The sequence below is a fragment of the Leucoraja erinacea genome, chromosome 34, assembly GCF_028641065.1.
Source record: "Leucoraja erinacea ecotype New England chromosome 34, Leri_hhj_1, whole genome shotgun sequence".
Taxonomy (NCBI): domain Eukaryota; kingdom Metazoa; phylum Chordata; class Chondrichthyes; order Rajiformes; family Rajidae; genus Leucoraja; species Leucoraja erinaceus.
Window position 1 is genome coordinate 10,749,025 of NC_073410.1, and position 18,476 is coordinate 10,767,500.

Here is an 18,476-nt window from a genome sequence, read left to right on the forward strand (position 1 = left end):
TCCTGATGTTGGGGACCTTCAACGGGGCTGTGTAGAAGGAGCTCAATCCTGCATTAACATGGAATAGGATTGTGGGCAGAATAGCATGGGATCAATGTAAAGAGATGCTTGATGGTTAGTACAGATCTGATGGGCCGAAGGGCATGTTCACCCATTGTCTAGATTGGTGGATGTGATTTCCCTTGTTGATAGAGGAGGCAATTTGTAGATCTGGTCTTAGACAGCTCAGTGGACGATGGCACGCGTGGGGGGGGTGGGGTGGGGGGGTTGACTGTACCATCGAAAGTGATTTATTTTCTGGATGAAGACATGGAATAACTGAGAATTAAAATTCCCAATTACGATAAGGATTTGATCTTGGAAAATCAGGGTTGAAGACTGGCCGTGAACAAAGGGGAAAAGGTCGACAGAAGAAGTGGATTGCGTGCAGGCATGGGCAGGTAAATGTGGGAGGAGCAACCCTAATTGGCATGACAATGGTGCAACTGATCGGGATGCCACCTTACAGCCCCGCTGACCCAGGTTCGATCCCAGGCCAGCCACCGATATTGTCTGGATGGGATTTTCATGTTCTCCCTGTGATCATGTGGGCTTCCACCACATGCTCTGTTTACCTCCTAAATCCCAATAACCATTGGGTTAGTAGGCTAATTGGCCACTAGACATGTTCCCTGGTGTTAGAGTGAGTGGGAGAATCTGTAGGGAGTTGGTCGTTTTCTGTGGAGCGTAAAATGGGATTCGTGGAAATGGATCCTTGACAGTTGGTGTCGATGTGATGGGCCAAAGGGCCTACTTCTCTGTTGGATGTCTCTATGATTCAGGGGTATCTGGGTGACAAAGAGTTCTGTCAGCTCAGGAATGTAAGAAAAAAAAAAAGCAGGGGTCAACGAAAGTATCACATGGTAAGGACGAGAAAAGAGTCAGTGTTAGAATAAATTAGCAGTTTGCATAAAAGGGAATTTGAATATGTGAGTGCACTATCAGTAAATGGCTTATCAGATACTTGTTAGCTGAATAGAACTAAAATTCTGATCTATCAGAGGGAGCTGAGGCACAAAATGTTATTTTGCATTTCCTTTCACATGAGGGATTGCAAAAAGCAAAATGCTTGTTCATTAGGAGGAGCAGTGATAAATCTAAGAATTACAGGCCGGTGAGATGAAGCTACCAATAATACTGGTTAATTGCCACTGGGCAGCAAAACCTAGTGAAGGAGAGGAGGCAGTGATAGGTGATGGGCACATCCCGACTGTCTCTGTTGGACTGGTCACGGAGAAACATAACATAGGCCCGATCTGCTGTGTGGTCATGGGGTCATAGAGTCAGACTGCATTGGAACAGGCCCTTTGGCCCAACGCCCATGCCAAGTAAGATGTCCCATCTACACCAGTCCCACCTGCCTGCGTTTGGCCCTTATCCCCCAAAATCTTTCACATCCAATGTACCTGTTCATGTATTTGAAGTTCCAGATGGTCTGATAACGTGCAAAACTAAACCCCTAAAGCTAAAGGAACAGGAATATATCTTTGGCCTTGGGAACGGAACGGAACCTGGGAGCCATGATGGTCACGTGTTTCTCCGTCTGGAGACATGTGCAAAGCCAAATTCTCAGGATTGGCACCAGAGCCATTGATTTTCCTGCTATTCATATTTATCTTTTAGATTTGGGTTTTAGATTTAGAATAAGCTTTGCAAAATCTGCAGATGAACCAAATCTCAGAAGTGCGGTAAAGGGTGAGGAGGATATTGAGGAATAGTAGACCGATGGACAAAGGGCGAGGATAGGTACTTGATGGCTGGAATGGGCATGGTGGGCCGAAGGGCCTGGTTCTGTGCTGTAAGTCACTGTGATAGTGATCTGATCAGGGAGTGCTGCTTGAATGGACGGTGACATTTAACGTGGTGAAGTGTGGATCAGTGTGTGTTGGTAGGTGAGACACCTCAGTACAATTCTACATGGGCAGCAGAAACTGAGACCGGTGAGTGTGTGCTCAAACCTTTGGAGGTGCTGGGTCAGTTTATAAAGTGAATGGGACCTCTTGGTGTGAGACATAAAGAGCAAGATCCCGGGATGTGTATACGATACGATATGATACGATAGAACATTATTTATCCCAGGAGGGAAATGAATCTGCCAACAGTCATGAAACACAAGATGCATGAAACATAAAATCAAGGTGCTGAGTGGAAAGGATTGGGAAGGAGGTGGGGGGGAAGTTAGTTTACCCCACGACAGAAGGGAATGGGAGTCGTACAGTTTGATAGCCACGGGGAAGAAGGATCTCCTGTGGTGGTCTGAGCTGCATCTTGGTGGAACCAGTCTGTTGCTGAAGGAGCTCCTCAGGTTGACCTCAGTGTGTCAAGGAGGGGGTGAGCTGTATTGTCCAGGATTGCCCGCAGTTTGAGGAGCATCCTCCCCTCAAAGACCACCTCCAGTGAATCCAACTCCACCCCCAGGATGGAGTTCTGGACTGAATTCGGAGTTGTGAAACTGGCTTGCCACCGGCTGGACTATATTGCCCATTTCTGGGCATCTGACCGCAGGGTCATGAAGGCATAAGAAAGGGTGAATCGAGCATTGACGAGAAAAGTCTCAAAGATAAGGCACCAGCTTTGTGGAGATTGGAGAGGCTGGGATTTGAGACTGATTGAGATGTTCAAAATCAGGAAAAGAATCATTAACATACATAAAAAAGAATGTTTCTAGTGGATGAAGGATTGTTATCCAAAAGTTAAAGATGATTATTGGGAAAAAGCAGAGACAACAGGGCATTAAATTATTGAAGGCAGCGAGTGACTGGGATTGGGAATACATTCGGTGATAGGCCACGGAAACATTCAATACGTGCCTGTGAAAGGGAATAGATAAATACCGGGGAAATAAATAACAGCGATAGAGAGCAAAAGTGGGGCTAATTGAACTGCACTTCAGAAGGACCAACGCAAACAATGAGCTGAAGAGTTTTCTTTGTGCTATTGTACAATGTAGCATCTTGACAGCTATTAAACGCCACAGTTACATGTTTGATTCACAGTGACAGTGAGAGAGAAAGAGAGAGTGTGTGTGTGCGAGTGTGTGTCAGTGTGTGTATGTATGTGTGTGCAAGTTTGTGTGTGCATGTGCGTCAGTGTGTGTGTGTACGTGTGAGTGTGTGTGCAAGTGTGAGTGTATGTATGTGTGTGTGTGAGTGTGTGTGAGAGAGAGAGAGAGTGAGAGTGTGAGAGAGAGAGAGAGGGGTGTGTGTGCATGTGTGCAAGTGTGTGAGTGTGTTTGTGTGAGTGTGTGCATGTGTCAGTTTGTGAGTTTGAATGTATGTGTGTGAGTGTGTGTGTGGGGAGAGTGTGAGTGTGTGCATGTGTCAGGAGTAATTAGTGCATTGGGGTCAGTTTGAGGAGTCAATGTTAGTATGATGTTAGTACCATGTAACAACAGTACAATGTTAGTGTGGGTTCAAAGTGGGTGTCAGTGTGTGGGTCAGTGTGTGGGTCAGTGTGTGGGTCAGTGTGTGGGTCAGTGTGGGCATCAGTGTGTGGGTCAGTGTGTGGGTCAGTGCTGGAGGTGAGGATTCAGTTCTGATTTGGTGGAGATGTCAGTTGAATGTTTGATGATTTCGAGTCTGCGGTTATTTCCTTGTTCCAAGTGATAAACTAATCATCTGAAGGAATTATCTGCCAGGACAGAGCACCTGAGATTCTGTGAGTGCCACCAAGATGCAGCGTGTGGCAATGTCCGGTGGTGGTCAGGGTGATGCATGTTCTGGCCACTATGTTCGGGCATGTACTTCCCAATACGTGGAGGGCTGAGAGCTGGTGGAAATCCAGCTGTCCAAACCAAGACAGTGGCCAAAGCCTGGCTGGTGACCCCATCAAACCATCAGACCCCTGGCATCAGGGCTCAATGGTAACTATGTATTGTCTTCCCACGGACTGGATAGAACGCAACACAAAAGCTTTTTACTGTACCTGTAAACTGGCAATAAACTAAACCGAACTGAATCACTACTTGTGAGTAACACTGTCATGTGTTCACAGGCAGGGATGCGATGTGTGGGAGGATAGGGAGGGAAGGAAAGTTGGCCAAAGTTACGAAGAATATAAACACAAGTGCGGCCGGCAGTATGTTGGGTGGGATTTGCTTTGCTCTTGACATATTACCAAAAAATACAAACCAAGCTGTAACGGGCACCGTGATGGGATAAATATCTGTGAGAAAAGGGATCATAATATAAATGACGGGTCACTGGTCATAGTTCATGGTCTCGATGGGGAACTGGGCACATTGAGGGATGCTTGACAAGTTCAAAGTGCAATGAGATAGTGGTGATCCAGCGAGGACTTAAGCCCCTGCCCCTTGATTCAAACGCGGAGAATTACGGCAATAGCCAGCCGTAGGTACCCGGGGCTATTTTTTTTACTCCTGGACATTTTTCAACATGGTGAAAAAACGTCCCGATGCCCTGAGTACCAGATGCCCCGAGTACCTGCGGCTGGCATTACGAGCTGCTACAAACTATCTACGGCCTCCTACGGACTCGCTACGGACATTCTCCGAGTTTGAAGCAATGGGAAAACTCGGGAGAAATCGTGAGTAACTCGGGGTAGTGGGACAGGGGCTACAGTTGTGTGTTTATGAGCAGCATCCAACATTTGGAGGACACAGCAGTGCAGCTAAGAGAGATACTGCCTCGCAGCTCCAGCGACTCAGCCTCAGTCTTGACCGCAAATGCTCTCTGTGTGGAGTTTGCATGTTTTACCCAGACTCGTTGACTTTTTTTACGCTCGAGACGTCAAGAAGATTTGCGGGTTAGGAGGTTAATTGGAACCCCAGTGTACAGGTGAACGGTGGCATCTGGGGAGTGCTGATGGGAATGTGCGTACTGGTGTAAATGGATGGTTGGCACGGGATCAGTGGGCCGAAGGGCCTGTTTCTCGATTGTACGATGTTCCAACTGAAAGGGGGCAGGAAAGATTGACGAGGATATCGCCAGGACTTGAGGGCCTGAGCTATAGGGGGCAGTTTAGCAGACTAGGACTTTATTCCTTGGAGCACAGGAGGATGAGGGGTGATCGTACAGAGGTGTATAAGATCATGAGGGGAATAGATCGGGTGAACGCACAGTCTTTTAGGGGAATCAAGAATCAGAGGACGTGGGTTGAAGGTGAAAGGGGAAAGATTGAACAGGGAGGGCTTGAGGGCAACTTTTTTACACAAAGGGTGGTAGACATATGGAACGAGGAGGTAGTTGAGGCAGGTACTATAAGCTGCTATATTTGGGCAGGTACGTAGATAGGACAGGTTTAGAGGGATCAGGGTCAAACACACGCAGGTGGGACTAGAGCAGAAGGGGCACATTGGTCGGGAGGGGCAAGTTGGGCCAAAGTGGTTCCACTCTGTATAAGTCTATGACTGTGACAGATTGACTCACATGCTGAGATCCCACTGGTGAGGTGTGAGTGTGGACATGGGACTGAACCAGATGAGCGGGCTTGGCTGTGGCAGCCCAGTCTTTGGCCCACAATGCCGCCATTTCTGAAGAAAGGTCTCCACCCAAAACATCACCAGTCCTTTCCCTCCGCAGATGCTGCCTGGCCCACTGAGTTCCTCCAGCACTTTTTACATTTGCCGCCATTTCTGAAAAAACCTAACAGTGAGCACGTGGACCATTTTACGCAGAAAGAGAGAATCCCACCGACAGACAGAAGTAAGAGTTGCAACCAGTAGCCAGACAGCTGGGGGTGCGGTATTGGCCACACGGAACTAATGTTGCGTTTCAGATGAAGGTAGACACAAAATGCTGGAGTAACTCAGCGGGACAGGCAGCATCTCTGGAAGGAAGGAATGGGTGACATTTCGGGTCGAGACCCTTCTTCAGACAGATGTTTAGCTTAATATAGTTTAGTTTATTGTCACGTGTACCGAGGTACAGTGAAAAGCTTTTGTTGCATGCTGACCAGTCAGCAGAAAGACAATACATGATTACAATCGAGCCGTCCACAGTGTACAGATACATGGTGAATCTAAGTACAATATCAAGTGCAATATAAAGCTAATAAAGTCCGTTCAAAGACAGTCGGAGGGTGTCTAATAAGATAAACAGCAGTTCAGGACCGCTCCCTAGTCGTGGTAGGGGGGTTCAGGTGCTTGTGAACAGCTGGGAAAAAACTGTCCCTGAAACTGGAGGTGTGTGTTTTCACACTTCTGTACCTTTTCCTGATGGGTAGAGGGGAGAAGAGGGTGGCAAGGATGCGACTCGTCCTTGATTATGCTGCTGGCCTTGCCGAGGCAGCGGGAAGTACAAATGGAGTCAATGGAAGGGGGGTAGACACAAAATGCTGGAGTAATGCCCCTTGTCCCACTTGGGAAACCTGAATGGAAACCCCAGGAGACTTTGCGCCCCACCCAAGGTTTCCGTGCGGATCCTGGAGGTTGCAGGTGGTTGCCGGAGGTTGCAGGTTGTGGAAGCAGGTAGGGAGACTGACAAAAACCTCCGGGAACCGCACGGAAACCTTGGGTGGGGCGTAAAGTCTCAAGAGGTTTCAGTTCAGGTTTCCTAAGTGGGACAGGGGCATAACTCAGCGGGACTGGCAGCATCTCTGGGTAGAAGGAATGGGTGACGTTTTCGGGTGGAGAACCTTGGATCATGACCACGTGGATGAGCAACAGGCCATAATCTCACCCATCATTTCTGATCAGACCTTCAATGGGAGTGAGGTTGGTGTGTGTGATGGTCTGGGCTGCGTCCACAATGTTGGGCTGGGCGTGGCTTCTGGGCGCGGACCGGGCACAGGCAGAGAGGCAGACACAAAGGGAGGAACACACTGGAGAGAACACAAGCCAGACCACGCAAGGGGCAGAGATCAGGCGGAAACAGAGACACAGCGAGCAGACACAGGGAAGCAGGAACTCGGATCATAACACAGATAAAACATATCACGGCACAAAGATAAAACCCGACATATAGGCAGGCTGACACGCACGACGAGAGAGGAGAAACAAAACTGAATGGCCATACCCATAAATTCTATTCCGAGATGTTCTGCTGCGTTGGGATAAGGTGGGAGAGGGTGAGAGAGAGAAAGGGAGCGAGCGAGAGAGAGAGAGAGAGAGAGAGAGAGAGAGAGAGAGAGAGAGAGAGAGAGAGAGATAGAGAGAGAGAGAGAGAGAGAGAGAGAGAGAGAGAGAGAGAGAGAGGGGGGAGGGAGAGAGAGAGAGAGAGAGAGAGAGAGAGAGAGAGAGAGAGAGAGAGAGAGAGAGAGAGAGAGAGAGAGAGAGAGAGAGAGAGAGGGAGAGGGAGGGAGAGAGAGGGAGGAGGAGAGAGAGAGAGAGAGAGAGAGAGAGAGAGAGAGAGAGAGAGAGAGAGAGAGAGAGACAGAGAGAGAGAGAGAGAGAGAGAGAGAGAGAGAGAGAGAGAGAGAGAGGAGAGAGAGAGAGAGAGAGAGAGAGAGAGAGAGAGAGAGAGAGAGAGAGAGAGAGAGAGAGAGAGAGAGAGAGAGAGAGAGAGAGAGGAGAGAGAGAGAGAGAGAGAGTAGAGAGAGAGAGAGAGAGAGAGAGAGAGAGAGAGAGAGAGAGAGAGAGAGAGAGAGAGAGAGAGAGAGAGAGAGACAATGTCAGCAATCAGCATCATAACTTCTTGTGATTGACAGTTGCCTGAGAGTTTTCTGTATAATCACAGAAGCGGTTATCTCCAGTCCACTATATCAATTTACCACAAGATTACCTCATTTGTAATCCTCTACACATGGAGAACATAAGGCCATAAGATCATAAGGAATAAGAGCAGTATTAGACCATTCGGCCCATCAAGTCTACTCCGCCATTCAATCATGGCTGATCTATCTCTCCCTCCTAACCCCATTCTCCTGCTTTCTCCCCATAACCCCTGACACCCGTACTAATCAAGAATCGATCTACCTGACTAAAATGTATCCATTGACTTGGCCTCCACAGCCGTCTGTGACAAGGCTTTCATTAGGAATTCAACGCAGAAATGTGTTTAACTCGTAAGATGGTCTTGTAATTGATATACTTATTTTATTTTACAATCATGCATTTACCGTTATAGATTTCAAGTGTTATTTGTCACAAACTTCATGTTGACTGTCGGTACAGGATGAGGAGATGAGGGTCTGTGGGCCCACAGCACCAATCATTGCCACACACAGCTCCACCCTGCATTGTACTCGACCTGAGTGCAGGGTCATAGTCAAAGAGCGATACAGCGTGGAAACAGGCCCTTCGGCCCAACTTGCCCAACCTGGCCAACATATCCCAGCTACACTAGTTCCACCTGCCTGCGTTTGGTCCAAACCTGTCCTATCCATGTACCTGTCTAACTGTTCCTTAAATGTTGGGATAGTCCCATCCTCAACTACCTCCTCTGGCAACTTGTTCCATACACCCACCACCCTTTGTATGAAAAAGATACCCCTCAGATTCCTATTAAATCTTTTCCCCTTCAGCCTAAACCTATGTCCTCTGGTCCTCGATTCCCCCATACTCTGGGCAAGAGAATCTGTGCATCTACCCAATCTATTCCTCTCATGATTTTGTACACCTCTTAAGATTGCCCCTCATGCACCTGCGCTTCAAGGAATAGTCTCATTCTACTCAACCTCTCCCTGTAGCGCAGACCCTCGGGTCCTTGCAACATCCTTTAAATCTTCTCTGTATCATTTCCAGCTTGACTACATCTTTCCTCTAACACGGTGTCCAGAACTGACCACAATAGAGTAGGCAGGGCAGACCTGGTGCAGAGTCTGCAGCTTAGTGGGGGAGAGGGCAGGGTGTTCTCTGTTCACCTGGGTTAACCAGGCAGCCCCACTAACCAAATCCTCCCCAGGCCAGACACGGAGCTAGACAATCAGAACTATGCAGACTCCCCCCCCCACAAACCCCCTCGCCCCATACACTGTGACCACTCGACCACAAGGAACATCACTGGCCCCGATGGTCACTGCCAAACCAGTTTGACCCTGAGTCACCAAGAAACATGGAGAGTTTTCCCAACTGGGCAGAGCTTCTCTCCATTGTGGTGTTGTTTTGAATTGGATAAGCCTGGCCTTAGCTGCACATCACTGCTATTCCACACAGGGAGTGAAAATGCCATAACTTGGCCCAGCTTTATGTGTGTGGGAGTGTGATGCAGGAGCTGGTGTCTGAGAATGGTGTGTGTGTGAGAATGTATGTGTGTGTGTGCGTGTGTGTGGGTGTATGTGGGTGTGTCGGTGATTTGTGTGTGTGCATGCATTGTGTGTGTGCATGCATGCGTGTGTGTGCGTGCGTGCATGTGGGTGTGCATGCGTGTGTGCGTGCTTGCATGTGGGTGTGCATGCGTGTGTGGGTGTGTCTGCGTGTGTGGGCACAGATCTGTATGTGTGTGTCTGTGTGCGTGTGTATATCATGGTGTCTGAGATTGGGTGAGTGTGTGTACGGTTTACATGCATATGTGTATGTCTTTGTGCGCGTGCATCTGTGTGCGTGTGTGTGTGTGTGTGTGCACTGTGTGTGAGACAGTGTCTGAGAATGGTGTGTGTGTGTATGTGCGCTCATTCACATTTGTGTGTGTGTTATGTGAGTTTCTGTGTGTGTGTGCGTGCATGTGTGTGTTTATGTGTTCATCTGTGTGTGTGTGTGTGTGTGTGTGTGTGTGTGTGTGTGTGTGTGTGTGTGTGTGTATGTGTGTATGTGTGTATATATGTGTGTGTGTGTGTGTGTGTGTGTGTGTGTGTGTTTATGTGTGTGTCTGTGAACATCTGTACACATGTGTTTGATGGATAATGTGATATTTGAGAGTGTAGTGGAATCCTTGCTGGGACGGGTCCATCACAAGGTGTGAATGGAGTATCAGTTCCCTCCAGTGGTTGATGACAACACAAAATTAACAACTTGGCGTGTAAGCACCCGGGTCTGTGATAAATGGCTACAAGGGCGACTGACTAGAAATACTGTGAGTCTTGTGAGATTCGTGAGTTTTGTCCTGGACCTGAGGAACAGAATGCTTTACTGAGTGTGTAGGAAGGAACTGCAGATGCTGGTTTAAGCCGTAGACACAAAAAGCTGTAGTAACTCAGCGGGAGAGAAGGAATGGGTGACGTTTTGCGTAGAGACCCGTCTTCAGAAGAAGCGTGTGAAGAAGGGTCTCGACCTGAAATGTCACCCATTCCTTCTCTCCAGTGCTTTACTAGGACGGGTTCACCGATTCAGTCCTTTGTGGTGGAGCTAATGGTGGGCAGCACCGTGCCTCACTCAAGGTCTCCACTCTTCTAATCCTTCGACTGAATTGCGGATTTGAGAAAATAGCAAGAATTCATCTTTCCTGCTGCAAAATAAAATACAGAAGGGAAGAAATTGTCCATTCCGCTGTTGTCTCCAGGTATAAAGACATTGAAGTTGATAACAATCTGAATGGCTTCAGCACAGCTTGCAGACGAGACGTGGTAATGACAGCTAGATGGTATGTGTCCCATCTCAGTCCCATAGGAAGGTGCACATGAATAGAGATGAAACTATAGACTATGTGGCAGTTTTGAGATGGATTGCTGAGCACCTTGGGCATAAGTCTGCCAAGGATGTTGCGATGTTGAGAAATCCACCACATGTGCAAGTGAGAGAGGGCGCTGAGTGTAAAACTCCAGCACGAAGGACAAGGGGTGCTGGTGCTATGGGACGGCCACCTCTGCTCACCTCTGGCTTATAGATATGTTCCCATTCCCTCACAGTCACTGGGTCTCAATGCTGGGACCCCCAACCCAATAACATAGAAGCATCATCAACTGCAAAATAAGTTGCACGCCATGATCTAAGAATCATAGAAAGTAGGTGCAGGAGTAGGCCATTCAGCCCTTCGATCAAGTACCGCCATTAAATATGATCATGGCTGATCATCCAGAATCAGCACCCTGTTTCTGCTTTCTCCCCATATCCCTTGATTCCATTAGCCCTAAGAGCTATATCTAACTCTCTCTTGAATATATCCAGTGAATTGGCCTCCATTGCCTTCTGTGGCAGAGAATTCCACAGATTCACAGCTCTCTGGGTGAAAAGGTTTTTCCTCATCTCAGTCCTAAATGGCCTACCCCTGATTCGTAAACTCAGACACTAAACCCTGGCCTTGCCAATACTGTCTGAAAACATACACATCAAAATATCTAACAAAGACACAAAGTGCTGGAGTAACTCAGCAGGTCAGGCAGCATCTCTGGAGAAGGTGTTTCTGATCGGGGGCCCTTCTTCAGACCGTTCCTCTGGCTTCATATTTAATGCCTCTTCGATCCTTATCTCCTAATCTCACTGACGTTTTTTTTCTTTTCATCCCTGGCCTTTGCCAACCATCCACATTCAAGTCCCCCTCACCTGTATCCACCTATCACTTGGCAGGCTTTGCCCTGTCCCCACCTCTCTTTCAGTTTTCTCCCCTCTACTACAATCAGTCAGAAGGGCCATGATCCAAAATGTCTCCTTTGAGAGGTGGGGGACAATCACCCCCCCATGTTTTGTAATCCGGATTTTATCAGACGCTTTCTAAGGGCTGAATCGGCCCGTCCGCGGGGCCTTTCATCGCCCCGCGCGGCTTAAAATCAAACTGCTACATTGAGGCGATTGATGCGATCGAGGCTCCCGGCGTTGAAGCCCGCGCCGGCCGATGAAAGACCCCGTGAACGGGCCGATTTGAGTCCCATATTCGGGGTGGATGAAGCTGCTGTTGCTGGAGTTCAGAGTCACTCACCAACCAGGTCAGCTCCCGATGTTACTGCCTACAGGGCCCACGGCCGAAGCCTCGCGCGCGTATGTGTGTGGGCATGCGCGCGGACGAAATAAATTGTGTCCCCCCCATGTTTTGATAGCGATTTCCATGCCTGTTGCCTGACCCTCTGAGTTATTCCAGCACTCTCTGCCTTTGTTTGTAAACCAGCATCTGCAGTCCCTTGTATCTCCATTAAAATATCCACTGATGTACGGGAGAGAACACCATAATCCATGGGTAATGGAGGAAGCAGTCAAATCAGCAATAGATTTTCCACACAGCCAAGTAATCCAGTGTTAATGAAACAGAGACACAGAGCGCTGGAGTGACTCAGCAAGCCAGGCTGTCTGACCTGCTGAGTTACGCCAGGCACTCTGTGTCCTTTTGTGCATCGACCAGCATCTGCAGTTTTTTGCTTTTACTTAATAAAAACAAGGTCTGGATCTTTGCGGTGTTTGGAGAAGTGCAGAACTACCTGAAGGGAAATGTAATATCGTGGCAGTGTTCGTGAGTGAAGGCAGACGTGCTGTTTGCCGTAATTGTGACATTACAGGAGGCCCGCAGCTTGCAGGAGAACACAATTAAACCAGGGCAAAGTCAATCAGTGGCGTTTGGAAGGGCCAACAAATAAACTGAGTGGAGAACACTGACCTAGATGGTTTGTGCCCTTTGCTCCTAGTTAATGAATCTTTCTTGATAGACACAAAATGCTGGAGTAACTCAGCGGGACGGGCAGCATTTCTGGATAGAAGGAATGGGTGACGTTTATCGGGTTAAGACTCTTCTTCAGATGAAGAAGAAGGGTCTCGACCCGAAAAGTCACCAACTCATTCCTTCTCTCCAGAGATGCAGGCTGTATGGGGAACAACCATTGGAAGAACGAGGGCTCTGAGCTTGTGGAACTAACCCCTTATAACAGAGTGAATCTGGTCAATTCATTCACATGAGTCCATTCATTCACTTGAGTCCACGCCTTGCGACTTAGTGACTCAGTATAAGAAGTGATAAGGTGGAACAGCAAATCTAATGTGAAGTTATTAGAAGGCAGTGGTTTGCATGCATGCTTAAGTAACTCGAGTACTAATGAAGATATAAACCTTGTTTCGGGTATTTTGATCCACATGTCAGTTGATAGTTAATGGGACTGCAGGACTATAGGCAGTCGGGAGGAAGGTATCATTGATGAGTTCTGTTTGAACCATTGACAGACATCGCAGTGAAGACAAATGGTATCATTAGGGGTGTCTGGAATAACAGAGTAACAATCACCAGAGAAGGAAAGGCAGACTTTTATCTCTGACTGATGATTTGTAATCTCAATTCGGAGAGAGTTAGATCTTCACAACTGCCGATACTGAGCACGCTTGCCGAAGATCTAGTTTGGTTTAGTTTGGAGATACAGCATGGAAACAGGCCCTTCGGCCCACTGCCCCCCTCCCCAGGCAGACAGCACCCGTACACTAGTTCTATACTATGCACTGGGGACAATTAACCTACAAACCCACGCACCTTTAGAGTGTGGGAGGGAATCAGAGCACCCAGGAAAAACCCATGTGGTCACAGGGAGAATGTACAAACTCTGTATAAACAGGACCCATAGTCAGGATCAAACCCTTGTCTCTGGCGCTGTAAGGCAGCAACTCTACTGCTGCACCACTGTTGCCCCAGGTTAGACAAAGGTGAGAAGAGATAACATGTGACTCCATCTAGTTGGGAATTAAGATAGAGAATGAAGAAGGGTCCCGACCCGAAACGTCACCAATCCATGTTCTCCAGAGATGTCACGATGCAGGAACACAATCCGAAACGTCAACCATTCTTTTCCACCCAACAGTTTGGGAGAAAAGGTATCGGTGACATATCGAGTCGAGACTGTTCTTCGGATTGAGGACTCAGTCTGAGGATGGGTCTCAATCTGAAACGTCATAGCTCTAGTTTCCCTCTACCCTGACTCTCAGTCTGAAGAAGGGTCTCAACCTGAAACTTCCCCTATTCCTTTTCTCCAGAAATGCTGCCTGACCCGCTGAGTTACTCCAGCATTTTGCGCCCCACTTCAGTGCAAACCAGCACCTGCAGTTCCTTCCTACACACACAGTTTGGGCCTGCAGTCCTTGTGGTTTTGAAGAATGAGGGTGACCTTACAGAAGCGGAAAGACGGGGTGGACCAGAGTGGTCTGGGGGTCTCCGTTTGCTCCCATTTCTTGTGTTCTCAGGCTCTTGTGAAACTGTGTCATTGGTGGTTGTCTACACGGAGAACACTGTCCACAAACCAACGCCTTGCTGTTATGTCGAGAGATTGAAGTTTGCAACAGGATCGACATCAACTAGAACGGCTGATGGGATTTAAATTGGGCAAGTGTGAGGTGTTGCATTGTGTGAAGTTAAACCAGGGCTGGACTTACACACTAAATAGTAGTGCCCTTGTTGTAAAACAGAAACCACGAGTGGAGCAGGTACACTCTGCCCGAAAAGTGATAACAGTGGTAGACAAGGAGGTGAAGACAGCTTTCATCGGTCGCGGGACACTGATACACAAGCCATAGACATGATGTCCATAGACTGGAATAGGTGAAGAATAGATTCACAAGGATGCTCCTGAGAATGGCCTCTTAACCTGAACTTGAAAGAGGGAGCACATTACGTCAATTTTGGCCTCCCTTCACTGGCTCCCAGTGCACTTTCGAGTTCATTTTAAAATGATATTATTTGTTTTTAAATCGTTGAATGGGCTCGCCCCGCCTTACCTCTCTGAGCTGCTCCACCCATACGCTCCTGCCCGGTGCCTCAGGTCAGCTGATCAGCTGCTCCTTGAGGTACCAAGGTCTAAGCGGAAGCTCAGAGGAGATAGAGCCTTTTCTGTTGCTGCTCCGGCACTCTGGAACACCCTGCCGTTGCACATCAGACAGGCCCCCTCACTGTCCATCTTCAAATACCCTAAAAACTCATTTTTGTTCTCTGGCTTTCGACATTGGCTGAGACATTGCTCCTGTTTTTAGTGCTTTTAATGTCTTTTAATTTTTACTGTTTTATAGTCCTTTGTTTTACGGTTTTTAATGGTTTGTAATAACTTCTTGTCCATGAGTTCTCATGTACAGCACTTTGTGGCAACTGCATTTGTTTAAAGTGCTTTATAAATAAAGTTATTATTATTATTATTATAATGGAAAACAAGGGATATATAGATAAACCAGATAGGTTGGGGACTTGTTTCCCTGGAGTGTAGGGCTCTTGAGGGGTGACCTGATAGAGATACATCAAATCATGAGGGGGATGGATAAGATCACACTCTTTTTCCAGGGTTGAGGAGTTAAAAAACTAAAGGACAAAAATGTAAGATCAGTGGAGAAACATTTAATGGGGTAACATTTCCACACAGAAGTGAGGGGGCATAAGGAGTGAGCTGCCAGAGAAGGTGGTAGAGGTGGGACAACTACAACACTTACAAGGGATAAAAAGACACACGATAGGAATTGTTTAAAAAGATACGAGCCAAAAACAGGCAAATGGGACTCGGTGTGGTCGGTACCTTGCCTACCTCAGCATGGATTGATTGGGTCGAAGGGCCTATTTATGGATAGAGAGGTGGGGATGTTTCTACTAGTGGGAGAGTCTAGGACTATAGGTCATAGCCTCAGAATTAAATGACGTTCCTTTCGGAAGGAGATGAGGAGGAATTTATTTAGTCAGATGGTGGTGAATCTGTGGAATTCATTACCACAGAAGGCTGTGGAGGCCAAGTCAATGGACATTTTTAAGGCAGAGATAGGTAGATAGATTCTTGATTAGTACAGGTATCAGGGGTTATGGGGAGAAGGCACCTTACGGCTGCTGTCTGAACGGAGTTTGTATGTTCCCCCCGTGACCTGCGTGGGTTTTCTCCGAGATCTTTGGTTTCCTCCCCCAAGCCAAAGGCGTACAGGTTTGTTGGTTAATTGGCCTGGTGTAAAATGTAAAATAGGCCCTAGTGTGTATAGGGTAGTGCTAATGTGCCGGGATCGCAGGTCAGTGCAGACTCGGTGGGCCAAAGGGCCTGTTTCTGCACTGTACATCTAAACTTAACTGGTCAGCAGAGGGTCGGGGTGGAGATAAATTGTTGGGGGATACAGCAAGGAATGCACACACTGTCGGGAGCATTGCAAGGATCCCCTTGCATTTTCCCTCAACCTCTGCCACTGGTCAGACTAAAAGCCCTGTCCCACAGTATGAGTTCATTCCAAGAGCTCTCCCGAGTTTAAAAAAAAGTCAAACTCGTGGTAAGCACGGAGAATGAACGTAGCGGGTACGTCGGAGCTCGGGGACATCTCTTAGCGCTAAGAGTAGTTACTCGGGAAGACTCGTGAAAAATGTTCACCATGTTGAAAAATGTCCACGAGAGCCCCGAGTACCGATGAGCAGCCATTACCGTAAATCTCCGAGTTCGAATCAGGGCAAACTCGGGAGAGCTCTTGGAATGAACTCGTACAGTGGGACAGGGGTTTAGCCGTGTTCAGGATCCATGTGGAATCTGCCACTCTGCTTCTGGGAACATTAGCCACGGTCATTGCAGATGCACATTCCCAGCGGATGGAAACAGTACCTGTGGTCACTTCCACATTTCAAGCAGCAATCGCCCAGCTGAGTAACCTTCCAGTTACTCATGAAGGACAACGGAAGCAACTCGAGCAGGTTTGAATTGCCACGTTGGCCAGAATGAACGGTGGGTCCAGTGTGTGTGCACATATCGAACAGCTGGCCTGAAGTGGCCATTGCGGAAAATAGGTTAAAAAAAGATGAAAAGAGGTGAAACTGAGACACGCGTTTCCGATTTCACGTCATATACAACATGCAAGCAGAGGAAGGAGACCTGCTGAGTTATTTATGGGAGGGACGTCTCAGAGTGCACTTGGATCCAGTGAAGTGGCAAGTTAGCACGACTTTAGTGAGACTGCATTTAGAATATTGTGTTGTCCTGGCCACCGTGTTAAAGGAAATATATTGTCAAGCATGAAATGGTTCATAGAAGATTTATGAGGATGTTGCCAGGATTAGAGGGTGTGAGCTATTGCAAGAGGTTGCGTAGACTGAGACTCTATTCCTTGGAGCGCAGGGATGATCTTATAGAGGTACCTAAAATGATGAGAGGAATAGATCAGGTAGATGCACCGAGTCTCTTGCCCAGAGTAGGAGAATCAAGGAACAGAGGACATAGGTTCAACGTGAAGGGGAAAAGATTTAATAGGAATCTGAGGGGTAACTTTTTCACACAAAGGGTGTGGGTGTATGGAACAAGCTGATGGAGGAGGTAGTTGAGGCTGGGACTATCCCATCATTTAAGAAACAGTTAGACAGGTACATGCCCCAGCATGGAGGTACATGGAGCGAAGGAAATAGGCAACCTTTCGGGCCGAAACCCTTCTTCAGTCCATTTCCTTTGCTCCATAGATGCTGCTGCACCCACTGAGTTTCTCCAGCACTTTTGTCTCCCTTCGATTTTCCAGCATCTGCAGTTCCTTCTTAAACAAGTACATGAATAGGACAGGTTTGGAAGGATATGGACCCTGGTGGGACGAGTGTAGCTGGGGCATGTTGGCTGGTGTGGGCAAGTTGGGCTGAAGGGCTTGTTTCCAGACTGTATCACTCTATGATTCTTTGTCTTTGGGTTTCAAATGGCGAGGCAGAAAGAACAACGAGACTCTGGAGCATGTGGTCACCTTTTTATGAAGATGACCCAGTCACACAAAAATTGGTATTGGTGTTGGTTTATTAATGTTGCCGGTGCCAAGATTTGGAGTACCATGAGAAAATTTGGGCCCCGTACCTGAGGAAGGATGTGCTGGCTCTGGAGAGGGTCCAGAGGTGGTTTACAAGAATGATCGGAGGAATGTGTGGGTTAGCATATGATGAGCATTTGGCAGCACTGGGCCTGTATATGCTGGAGTTTAGAAGGTTGAGGGGGAACCTCTGAAATTTACAGAATAATGAAAGGCATAGATAGATTGGATGTGGAAAGGATGTTTCCACTGGTGGGAGAGTCTGGGACCAGAGGTCTTAGCCTCAGAATTAAAGGGCGCTCCTTTAGAAAGGTGAGGAGGAACCTCTTTAGTCAGAGGGTAATTAATCTGTGGAACTCATTGTCACAGAGGGCTGTGGATGCTTAATAATAATAATAATAATAATATTTATTTATATAGCACTTTTAAACAAAACCAGTATTTGAACCAAAGTGCTTTACAAAGATTGATTAAATTAATTGAACAGATCAATGCAATAAATTAAGTCCATGGATAATGCAGGGATAGACACATTCTGGATTAGAACAAGTGTCAAGGGTTATGGGGAGAAGGCAGCAAAGTGGGATTAGGAGGCAGAGATCAGCCATGATTGAATGGCGGAATACTCGATGGGTCGAATGGCCTAATTCTACTATAACTTATGAACTGGTGGGATACAGTGAAAATCTTTGCTTTGCATGTTATCCAGGCAAATCATAATGTACAGAGTGCATCGAAGTGCAGCAGTGCAGAATATTGCAATACAGCTGCAGAGGAAGAGAAGAATTAAAAAAAGTGCAGAACCACAATGAGGTTGGCTGGAATATCGCAGAATTCAACCATAGTATATGAGAGGTCCATCCAAGCATCTGATGACAGCGGGGAAGAATCTGTTCATGAATCTGGTGCAATATGTTTTTTTCAAGCGTTTCATCTTTTGCCCGAGGGCAGAGGGGAGAAGACAGAGTGACTTAGATGTGAA

The 18,476-nt window shown here is 47.4% G+C and overlaps 1 protein-coding gene across 2 annotated transcripts in view; it reads right to left on the reverse strand.

Annotated features, from left to right (window-relative positions):
* Positions 1–18,476, reverse strand: part of LOC129712990 (pro-neuregulin-3, membrane-bound isoform-like) — a 298,967-nt gene that overhangs the window by 14,699 nt on the left and 265,792 nt on the right. The window contains exon 4 of one of the 2 annotated variants that reach the window (XM_055661824.1): positions 7,014–7,040. The exons of the other annotated variant lie outside the window; for it this stretch is intronic. Within the exon in view, the coding sequence (XP_055517799.1) occupies positions 7,014–7,040 (27 nt within the window). The remainder of the gene's footprint in view (positions 1–7,013; positions 7,041–18,476) is intronic. 2 annotated transcript variants of the gene reach the window in all.